We start from the raw sequence: 11,910 nt of genomic DNA on the forward strand, positions 1-11,910 counted from the left end.
CAACACTGTTACGGGACATTGTTATCAAGTGAAATTACGCCTTCCTGAATTATCTGGCTCAAGTTTCCATTTCTTTACTGTCTTCTCCTGTATATCACATAATGAAGGATATTTCTGCATGTTGACGTAATGACTCAGAACTAGCTCATGCCTGTGCTTCAGTACTGATCAGTAAAAAGGTCCCCATATTTGCATATAGCAAGGAATAATTTTCTAATATATTGTTCTCCTCAAGGCATCCTTCACCTCCTTGTTCCTCAGGCTGTAGATCAGGGGGTTCAGCATGGGGATCACTAGGGTATAGAACACGGCCACCACTTTATCCTGATCTGCTGAGTCATTGGAGATGGGGCGCAGATACATAAAGAAGAGAGTCCCATAAAGCACAGCAACGACCATCAGGTGGGAAGCGCAGGTGTTGAAGGCTTTGCGCCTGCCCTCAGTAGAACGGATCCTCAGGATGGCAAAGATGATATATGTGTAGGATACAAGGATGATCACAATGGTGACAATGGTTGCTATAGCTGCAAAGGTGAAATGCTCCAGCTCATCAACGCGAGTGTTGGAGCATGAGATCTTTTGGAGAGGGGGGATATCAGAGAAGAAATGATCAAGGACATGAGAGTGGCAGAAGGACAGACAAAATAAAGAACTAGTGTGAGCTATTGCATTGGCAAAGGCATAGAGATAAAAGCCCAGCACCAACTGGATGCAGACTCTCCTGGACATAACAACATGATAAAGCAATGGTTTGCAGATGGCTACAAAGCGATCGTAGACCATCACAGCCAGGAGGCAAAGCTCGGTGTTGGCACAGAGAAAGAGGAAGAAAAACTGAACTACATACCCTGCAAAAGAAATGTCTTTAGTCTCTGTGGAAAAGATTACCAGCGTCTTTGGGGCAACCACAGAGGAGTAGCCAGTATCTAAGAAAGACAAGCTGCTGAGGAAAAAATACATGGAGGTGTGGAGTCGGGGATCAACATGGATTAACATGATCATCCCTAGATTCCCCACCAGGGTGCAGAAATAGATGAAGGAGAATGCCATGAAGAGGATGATTTGCAGCTTTGGATTTTCTGTTATTCCCTGGAGGATGAAGCCAGTCACTGTGGTATAATTCCCTAGTGCCATTTATCCTGTAGATGCTCTCTGCGACCAAAGAAGAGAGAAATGAGAGGACAGAACAATGGGTATCTCAAAATATCTCCAATGGCTCCTCTGATGTACAGTAAAGGTTGGTGTTATCACTTGTCACAGAAACGAGATACGAAACAGAATATTTAATAGGGGACTAATATGTAAAGCTAAATTGGAAAATGGGTTTTTATTTTTTTCATTTCCCTTGGAAAATTCCATGTTTTCACGGGGGAAATAATATAAAATAGTTTGGCTGTAATCTAATACATTTTGTCTGAAATCAGAAGTGTTTTGATTGTGAACTGTGCATCATGGGAAATGTAGTCCAAGCAGTGAGCCCTACCTATGGAAAAGAATGGGTACATGAGGAACTTGAACTACAGCTTCCATGAGAGACCACGGCAACATTCCCAATTATTTAAATTATAATTGTTGGTGGAGGTCAAACAATTGAAATTTTCCATGGACAATTTGAATGAAAATTGTTTTTGATTGTTTGTTTTTAATTTCATCTTGCAATTTTGCATAGAAAAACATTCATATTTTCCTACTTCCTCGGTATGTAGTGTTCCCACTCCCTCTATGAATGTCTGAACCAATACTGATGGAAGCCAAAGGCAGTTTTTCCATTGGCTACAGTGTACTTTGGAGCAGGCCTTTTAAGAAAATGTTGAAACCTGATATTGACAGCTAAAAGAGTGCAAAGGGATGAAAAGTAGTATTCCATGTATTTCAACTTTCTGAACTGACTGATAAGATATTTTCAAGGCAACTAACAATTATAAATTTATGTCAACTAAGAGGAGAGGAAAACACACCCTTCTTTTTTTTAACAAAACATTAAATATGGGATTTTTCAATGCACCAAATCAGAATATTAAAAGCAGAGTCACAAAGCACAGGCCTGTGTTGTTTAACCAAAATAACCAGGATCATCAACTAGAAGACAGCAGCAGTCTCAGAAAGCTCTGCTCATGTTCCGGCCAACAGAGACAGGACAAATAGCCACACTGTGAGAGTCTGGGTTGCAATTAGTGCTATGCCGTTTTTCTGTGGATTATGCTGTCCTGACAATCTAGATCCTGCAAAGGGCACATTCATTCTTCCTGGCTGACCTCAATGGAGGTTAGGCTTTCAGCTCCCCACAGGATCAGTACTCAATATACTTGCACAGCAACCTAACGTGCAAAAATGAATATGAGAGATGCAATGGTCCAAATATGTAAAAACCTGGTCCTCTCTGTTTGTTCCTGAGGTTTTCATGTTTGCAATTAAAGGAAGCCAGATATCTAGCTACTTGATAGCCCTCTGGTTCCAGTCAATCTAAAGACAAGAGCTATTATGTGCACAAAACCTTATAGGGAAAAGATGGATTTTAACTAAAGCCATACCCAGTTCAGCCACATTTTCATGACTTTCCAGGTGGGGAAGTTAATAAATGGCTGGGCCTTTGCTTAAGATTTGACTCACTGTGGAATGGCACCTCACATTACCCAGTGTTGGACAATTATGGGTTGAAGGACCTATGGAAGTGCAGAATTAAACCAGAGGTGATCTTTGAAAAAATAAAGTGTTTAGATTAACTAATCAGCCAAACTCTACCCAAACCCAGGTCTGCTTTGTGTTTAATCCCTATGTAAAAACCAATGCATTCAGGCCAGCGTGGAGCTGCTGTTTGAAGCATCTCATCTGGGCTGTTCAAAAGAATTTATGAAAATTAGATGTACGGATCCATTTGAAATTAAGTAAGAGATGGGCATCCACCATCCATGGCATTCACCTGCTCTCAGTAGCATGACAACTGCACACCTCACAACCTTTAATGTATTTAGCCTCACTACACCCCTGTGAGGTCGGGAATTACGACCATCCCCATTTCACAATTGGGAAACTGTGGCACAATGAGATAAAGCGAGTTGTGAAGATCACTTAGGAAGTCTTTGGCAGAACAAGTAGTTGAATCCTGGTCTACCAAGTCTAGGATTAGCACCTCAGCCATGGGAACATCCTTATGTCTGACTTCCTAGCCCTCCTCTGAATATTCTTGTCCTAGTTTAGGCTTTTTCCACTGCAGTTTCCTGTGCCTTCCATATGTTATTCATTGTCTTTAGACTTTAAAGACCTAAAAGACATCTGTGCCAGCTTTAGATGCCTTAATAGATTAGCAGAAACACAATCCACATCGAAACAGCAAACGCAAGTGCACTGAACAACTCAGCCATCACAAAACACATCCAGACACAAATGTACCCTCTCCTGATCTCCTGCAAAAGATGTACATCTCTTGTAATCCGGACTGGTGAAGCTAGATCCTGAGATTGTATAAACTGGAATAGCTTGGGGATCTGTAAATCAAGCACTTTAATATTTTGAGTGCATTTTTGTTTTAAGTCTTTGACAAATAAAAAAAATACATGCAGAACAATCTATGTGCATGAATATTCTCTGCTTTCTCCTGGGATATGTGTTGTGTGCTTAGACTGGTCTCTCCTGCGCAACTTCCTGTTACTTTCTGATTCAGGCTACATTTGCTCACCAATGGCTGTGCATGTTGCTGGCCCTTTGGGGAACAGTCTTCCAACTCCAGGACTGTACATATGCAAAAAATCCAGCTCCCTTTTTGGGGTTACCCTGTGTTTTCCCCTCCCAGCACTGAGTTCTTCCCTCCCCTCTTTTTCTCTAGGGCTGTGGTCTGTGCTGTCGGGGCTAAGAGTATCTACTCTTTGATCAGAGTCACCTTTTCCCAGCATCTTTCCCATCACTGCTCTCCATGTCTCACCAGCCTGGTGGACAGGGGCAGTTCCAGGCCCCAGCGTTCCAAGCGTGTGCCTGGGGCAGCAAGCCACGGGGGGAGCTCTGCTGGTCGCCGCTAGGGCGGCAGTCAGGGTACCTTCAGTGGCTTGCCTGCGGAGGGTCCACTGCTCCTGCAGCTTCGGGGGACCTCCCACAGGCATGCCTGCGGGAGGTCCGCCGAAGCCGCGGGACCAGTGGACCCTCTGTGCTTGGGACGGCAAAATGTCTACAGCCGCTCCTGCTCGTGAAAAACCCGGCTTCCCCACATCAGCCAGGTCATTTCAATTCTCACAAACTACCACCTGGCAATTTCCTGGTCTCAACTCCTCTGTTATCACAGGCATTGGAGTTGCATCTTGATGCAAAGAGACACAGATACTTTCCAAAAACTTATCAGAAATAGCATCCTGAAAAGCTGGGACCTGGACTGGGGTATCTTCCGCCACCCGTTTCTCTGTCCCTGAGAAGTCCAGGAGGTCAGTCACACGGTTCCCTCTCAAAACCTGGGCCGTGGGCTGAGTGCCTGGGTGCACAGATGCTGACTTGGCCATTAGGTCCTGCGCATCCTTTCCCAAGTGACCAGTGAGGAGACATTCCTGTATTTTCACTATTCCTTCCCCAGTTCCCTTGTCTGTGTGCCCTGCTAAGACACATTTCTCTGTGCTCCCTCGAAAAGGGTCCATCCACTGTTCAGGTTCAAAACTCTGCCAGCTAACAACTGAGAGAGTTTCCTTAATCAGTGACAACACCTCTCCTGCCCCAGATCCTGAGGGTGTGTCACCTTCTGCTGGAAAGGAGCCAGTCTCAGCCCCTCCCATGCTTGGAAGCCCCCTGCCTTCCTGTGTTACAGAGTTACAGGAACCCTTACCCACCCCAGTGGTTTCTGAGATCCCATCACCCTCCTCTGGGCTCCTCCCTGGGACACATTTCTCTTTGCTCCATAGGGCGGGGTCTGCCTCTGGTTCAGCTGCAACCTGCTGGTAGCTGACAATCTGGACAATTCTCTCCCTGGCAGACATCACACCCCCATCCCTTCCTGAGGTGACGTTGTGCTGGGAAATCCTGCGCCACTCGGAACCAAACAGTAGCATCTCAGCAGATAGGAACCTGATCCAAAGCCCATTGAACTCACCAGAAGAACTGCCACTGACCAGTGGGCTTTGGCAAAAGCCAGTGAGCACTTCTGTCTGGAGGGCAGCTTTCATCCAGCATAAAAAACACTTCAGAGAATTTAAAACAAACATATTTGTCCTTCCACCTGCCCATCCCCTCATTTCTACATTGAACATCATTGAAAAATCCAATATTATTGCCACACAACACACTTTTATTATTCTACAATGTTCCTTTTATCATTTGCAGATGCCAGAACTGATCTCAAAACCTCACATACTTACCTCATTATTGCATTCTGTCTATGGACAACTTTCAAGAGCTGGGTTCCCTTTTCAGTATAACTTATGCTGAGCTAGAAAAGGGCAAAGAACCAAAATCATTTGTACCAAAAAAATCTCAGTTCTGAGTGGATCAGTCTAATAATGCAGCCATTTGCAGAAATTTGAAATGAAAGAGATTTTTTTTCCCCCACATCCAAAATAAATGATCTAATTTGCCTCTACTGTGCTTCTCAGTTCCAAATGGATCACATCAGGATGATGGATAGGTTTTGTGGCAAATTGCCAGCACTATGATGATGGGTCTCGCACATTCTCTTCTTTGAGGGGGGGTTCACGGTGCCATTTCTTGCCCCTGAATTGCAATATTAATTGCCCCACTAGTGTCCTTGAGGAGGGGAGGGGAGAGGGAGGGACTTGGGCCTGCCCTCTACTCCAGGTCCCAGCCCAGGGGCCCTGAGGATAGTGGTGAACCACTTGAACTGGCAGTTCCTTCCCCTGGGCTACTTCCCTCTCCTGCTCTTCAGCGTGTGGGGGCTTCCTGCCCTCCCTCTGCACAAGCCAGGTGCCCCTTACCTAGGGTCTTGGACTTCTTAGCCCACCGCAGCACTCCTCCAAACTTTCCTCTGCTTCCCTTCAAACTGTTCTCTGCTCCAGCACCGATCTTCTCTTCTCCAACTCCCACACTGTCTGATTGAAGCAGGGTTTTTTTTATCATGTGACTGACTGCAGGTGCTCTAATTGGTGTCAGGTGCTCTAGTTAATCTATAGCAAACTTTCTTTCCCTTACAGAGAATAAGGCTCCCTTCTAACCCGCTCCTGCTGCCTTCTGGCCATGCTGTATCACAATTTATATCTGGTTTAGTGGCATATTAGTGCAAAGTCCCTGAAGCATCTCAGAGCTCTGAATCTCTAGCCAGGCACTGATGGGATCATCAAAATGTCCCTCATCTCTCCCGGGAAGAATCACTTGTGGATTTGCTGGGTGTTTTGTTTACTCTTCTTTTTTCCTCTTTCAAAGGGATGTGCTCATTGCAGAAATATGGATATGCTTCACATAGAGAAGCCCTTCTCTCCAGGAATAGGTTGTGAAATAGACTCAAAACTAAAGGAGTGTTTCCTGCTTTTAAGCCTAAAACCCCAAATGACAGCTAAAGACACTCAGATAACTCTGTCATAGGGCCTGATCCTCATCAAGTATAAATCAACATAGCTCCATATAGGTCAACAAAGATATTCTGACTTACATCCACTGGGGAGCTGGACAGTTTTGTCTGGATCAAATTCTACCCTTGGCTACAGTAGGGTAAATCCAGAGGAACTCCACGGACTTTACTGCAGTTATGATGGATTCACACAGAGAAAACCAAGAGCACAGTTTGGCCCATGACATAGGCGAGACAGACGTACCATGGAGCCAGAAGGATGGAGGATGATTGTTCACAGAACAGCCCTTGCTGAGCCCTGGATGTCTCATAGTCTAAGAGGAATCCCCTCAAACCAGATCTACCTTGTGGTGTGTTTGAAATGCTGATGAAACTTTTCTCTCGTACACACAAAAAGGCATCCTCTTCTTTTCACCGATACTTGACCCGTTGACAAAACATTTAATCAGAAATTTGAAATTCACTGAATTTTGAGCAGCTCTAATTGGAGAGACTCTCATCCTTGCTGTGTAGCAATGAGCACCCACAGTAATTGTGTAGCATAAGAGACTCCCTCAACAGATATGTAGCAATGGGTTCCCTCAGTAGTGTGTCCAAACACACACATCTTGCATGCAGGCCATTGTCCTGTATGCTGCTAGAGCAACAGGCTCTGCCTACCTCTTTTTTTCATTCCCTGCTATCAGGCCTTTCCTCTGCAGCCAGCTGCCAGGCTGCTGCCTCTCGCTCTCTGAGGCTGTGGGATACTCAGGACCAGTTACTCCCTCTGCCTGAGATGGAGAAAAAGATTTGAAGTTAGGGCCCCCACATTACAAGAATGGGCCTTAGCCACTGGATTATAGGAAATTCTGGGGTGAGGCTGTCTCAGTCTCTCCTCTTGATGCTCTTCCTTTTTTATAATTAATTAAATGGTCATTTGAGAATTCCTTTATATATATAATGTATGTCTTAATATATAATGTATGTCTTAATGTAAAAAAAAGTTTTGTTTCATGTTGATTCGAGGAATTTTGTATCGATTAAATCCAATGTCCTGAGTATATTAGAGATGCTTTGCTCTTTTAAATCTTTCCTCACAAGCTCTTTCCTCCAGACATTTAAGCATTGGGTTTGATCTTCTCTGTACATTTCTGTAAATCAGGAGTGACAATGTTCTCTCTTTTCCTAGAAGATGGGTGGTGTGAGTCTGAATTAAACGAATATTGTGACATGTGGCGAAAAGCTCCTGTGTTTGTTCCCAGTGCTCATTCATCTGAGCTACTGGGCTACTTGAGTAGGGGGAATGAAGCATCAGTTTCACCATACTGTGTTACCCTGGCACATTTACAAATGGTTCTGAACCAATGTGAAGCAATTCATAGAATTAAGGAGTGGCAGAGTGTAATTTTCTTTTTTTTTTTAACTGGACCTGGTCAGAAAATGGCTTTCCATTCTGCAGGAAATTCTGACATTTATGGAGTAGGACATTTTGGAATTTACAACAGAATTAATATTCAGAAATTTTTGATTCATTACCAGTTCCTCTGAAAATGTCAAATAATATTGTTATAACAATTAGTTTTGTTTAAACTTTTATAACATATTAAACATTATATATAATATTATATAATTAAAATATTATATTATATAATGTTATATCAAATAGCACAACTTTACTTGTGTCTGTCTGTCTGATTTAGGAAACATGCTTCCAGATGCAGCCTACGCAGACCTCAGTTCCATTTTTCAGGAAACTGAATTACAATATCCTTTCTGCTATTCCTCTTCGTTAAAGCTTATCAGGCAATGACTTCTCCCCAAGAAGGGGAATAAACTCACAGCGTGTGGTTGTATCTTAGGCCTGGTCTACACCAGAAATCCACATCCCTGTGCAATGCAGTAAGGCCAACCTAAGGTCCTATGTAGACAGTACTAGGTCAAAGGAAGAATTCTTCTGTCAACCTTGTTACTGCCTCTCGAGGAGGGGGATTGCCTACGCCAACAGGAGACTCTCTCCCATCAGTGCAGGTCATGTTTACACTGTAGTGTTTTAACTGTAAAACACCCTTACATTAAGTGGACCTAACCTTAAGTCACACAGAGTATTTCTTTACTGCAGCTAGGAGCTCGCCTCCCAGCCCGGTTAGGCAGACTCACTTTAGCTCCTCTCGAGCTAGGGTGCCAAAACTTGCCCTTTAGCAATTACGGCACTGGCAGTGGCTCTGGTTAGCCGCATGAGTTCAGACTCAGGGGTTACACACGTTGCTGTAACAACAGGTTGCTTGGAAATGCTCTTGGTTCAACAGAGAAGTAGAACAGAAAATCTAATCCAAAGAAGCAATCTGATGTTTAAGCATATAGAAGAGAGGACCTTTAAACAAAAAGTGCTGCTCAATATTAATTGTAATATATAATTATAATAATGATCCCTTCTGGCCTTAAAATCTGTAAATCTGTCTTATCCCTTAGGCAGTCTGACATGTTAGTTTTGCTTTCCTGACTAGTGCTGCATATAGGAACATAGGCCCCGAACCTCAACAGTATTTAGGCACCTAACTACCAAGGATTTGGGCCATAAGAAATCAGCTTAATGGATCAGGTTACAGTGGTACCCAACCCTATTACACAGGAGGGCCACATGAACCAAATACTGGGGGTCAAGCAGATTCTACACATTTTAATAAGATTTAAAGTCGCTGATGTTGATTTATATTTTAAGTTCAGCTTGTTTCATGTATCTTTGGATTGTTTCTATGTTCACGATTGTCTATTTACACACATGTGTAAATTAAAATGATGTAAACATGGCACCAAAACACTAATGAATTGGCCCATAGGTGCTAGACCCAGGAGTGCTGCTGCTGCACCCCCTGGCTTGAAGTGGTTTCCATCATGTACAGGGTTTACAGTTTGGTTCAATGGCTTCCAGCAGCCCCACTATAAAAATTGTTTCAGTGCCCCTGAATTGGCCATCAGTAGATTACGTTGAAGCAGGCTGCAGACCTTACAAAATGCTCTGGCAGCCCATATATGGACTGCAAGCCATAGGCTGGGCACCTCAGTATCAGAACAATGGGAGATACAATCCTGCCAGACACCCCCGAGCTCTTTGAGGAGAATTGCAACACGAGACACCCACACAATCACTCCCCTAAGGCTGCAGGGCAAATAGACATTTTTGGTGTTCAGCCAAAAGTTTTAGGCTGAACATTTCTGGGGTTTAATATTTTCTTTAAAAAAAAAAACCAACAACAAATAATTTACTGCGTAAAAATTCCCCTGTTTTGTGACAAGCTCCAGTATTTCCATGGTTCAGGTCTGAATTTGCCAACTTTCCATTTCACTGGGGAGAAATTGTCATTCAGCTCTTCCTGGTAACACCAGAGAATGTTTCACTGGCAGTTACTGACCTTAGAACACAGAATTGTGCGTGAGCTGTTCAAATCCTTTGTCAACTGTTAATTTCACCTGCCACTGAGCTGCTCGTTCCCCCAACTCTCAGCTAGGTCCCTCTGAAGTTTTCTCTCTCATTCCCCAGCCTAGACTCACCAAAGCAATTCCATGTCATCTGCAAATTTTGCCACCTCACGGCTCGCCCCCTGTACCAGATCATTAACAAATATTTGAAACACCACCAGTCCTAATGCGGAACATTGTGTCAACCCATATTTTACCTGTTGCTGTGTTGAAATTGATGGTTTATTCTACTCTTTGGCCTAGATGCTCAAAGGTAGGTAAGTTCCTAACTTCCACTGAAATCAACAGACGTTAGGAGTCTAAGTATCTCTGAGGATCTGGGCACTTGTTTTCTGTTGCGTAACCATTTTCTCATTTGTGACAGCATTTTGCCTCATATTCTATGTCTACCTAACTTCCTTAATAGCCTCATGTGAAGGACTTTGTCAAAAAAAGTCCAAGTATATTATGTTAGATGGTTCCTCCCATATTCACTCTTTTGTCTGCAAAATGAAAGAATTATAGTAGATAAATGAGGAATGATTTTCTGTAGTAGAATCACAAGTTGCTAGTCTCTATCTTGACATGATCATCCTGGTATTTTTTAAATTCCATTTCATCATCACTGCTAGAGAGATGCACACATTATTGCTTATATAGGGTGAGATATGCCCCCAGCCATGCCCTTCATCCCATACTCTATGCATCACTCTATGCTATTGCAGCTCTTTCTGAACCACTGAGTCTGCCAGTGACCCTCAATCCTGATCTTCAGTCATTTTTGCCACTCCAGTCCCAGGCTTTTAGACATCTCTGGAGAAAAAAAAGCATCTTAATCCTGATCCATTGCATTCTACCTGGTAACTGCTTATAAAGTTTCTATTTTGGGGCTCTCAAAATACCAGTGTCATGAATTACTCAATTCTTATTTTCTCAGTAATTATAAAATATTTCAGTAAATGTAAAGAAAATGCATTTTCAGTAAACATTTACTCCTGACTGGAAGCAGTTCTTCCTGAGGGAAGGTTTAGATTTATGGAATGCATAAAACAGGGGAAAGGGATGGAGAGTACCATCAGTGCTTCAAAGAACTTGAACAAAGTTAGAAGCCAACAGATTGGAATCCCACTATCTACTGCTCCCATGTGACCTAAAGGGCATTTTAATGATGCCCTTTGTGCCAGACCTGAGATTGACAGCTCTATGGGATTCTGTCTCCAAATGCAAGCAGACCAAATAAATACGCCCTGCCTCTAATTACTCCTTTTGAATCCAAGAAAGAGAGATGTCTCTCTTGCAACAGGCAGCTTTAATATTACAGGACAAAGACTAATGTGAGTAAAATAAATGTTTTCTTTTCTTCAGCTACCTGGTAAATACACCCAGATCCATTCTTTTCAATGAGAAACAGTTCCCCCCCACCTTATTCTCAAAATGGTGACTCTTTTACCACCAAAATGTTGTTTTGATTATCTCTCATATAATTTGCAGTAAAATGGGATAAAAAGCCTAAAATACCCTGAATGCAACACGTTTTTTTTTGATGGGGTCACATATGAGGCTAGAGACCCTCAGTTGTTGTTGATTATCATAGCAGCATGGACCACAATAGAGCTGTGCTGATTTACACCAACTAAGGATCTGGCCCAATGTGCTTTAATGAGCTAAGTTATTGTATACGCTCCTCAAATGAAAAGAAAGGAAAAAGAAAGATAAAAATACTCCTTGTTTGCCAGGAATCAAGTTGCAAGGGATTTTTATTTTTTTTTAAATAAGGTTCATGCTTTTGAACAACGAATGTTTTCATTTTAAACTTCTCTGAGCAGATTTTCTGCTGGTGAAATATACTATATTGGCAGCCCTAAAGAGAGATGGTCTCTCTCTGCTGAAAGAAGGTTCTGTACAGAACGGGCAGCACTGGCTTCCCCCAACACAGCAGTCTCTGCTCCCACGGAAGGTCTTGCGGGTTCAGGGTGGATACA

The 11,910-nt window shown here is 43.0% G+C and overlaps 1 protein-coding gene across 1 annotated transcript; it reads right to left on the minus strand.

Annotated features, from left to right (window-relative positions):
• Window positions 1–213: 213 nt before the first annotated feature.
• On the minus strand, window positions 214–1,134 carry LOC127052572 (olfactory receptor 1009-like). The gene has a single exon (XM_050956396.1). The coding sequence runs from the start codon at window positions 1,132–1,134 to the stop codon at window positions 214–216; it is 921 nt and encodes a 306-aa protein (XP_050812353.1).
• Window positions 1,135–11,910: the final 10,776 nt, after the last annotated feature.

Source organism: Gopherus flavomarginatus, chromosome 5 (genome assembly GCF_025201925.1).
Source record: "Gopherus flavomarginatus isolate rGopFla2 chromosome 5, rGopFla2.mat.asm, whole genome shotgun sequence".
Taxonomy (NCBI): Eukaryota; Metazoa; Chordata; order Testudines; family Testudinidae; genus Gopherus; species Gopherus flavomarginatus.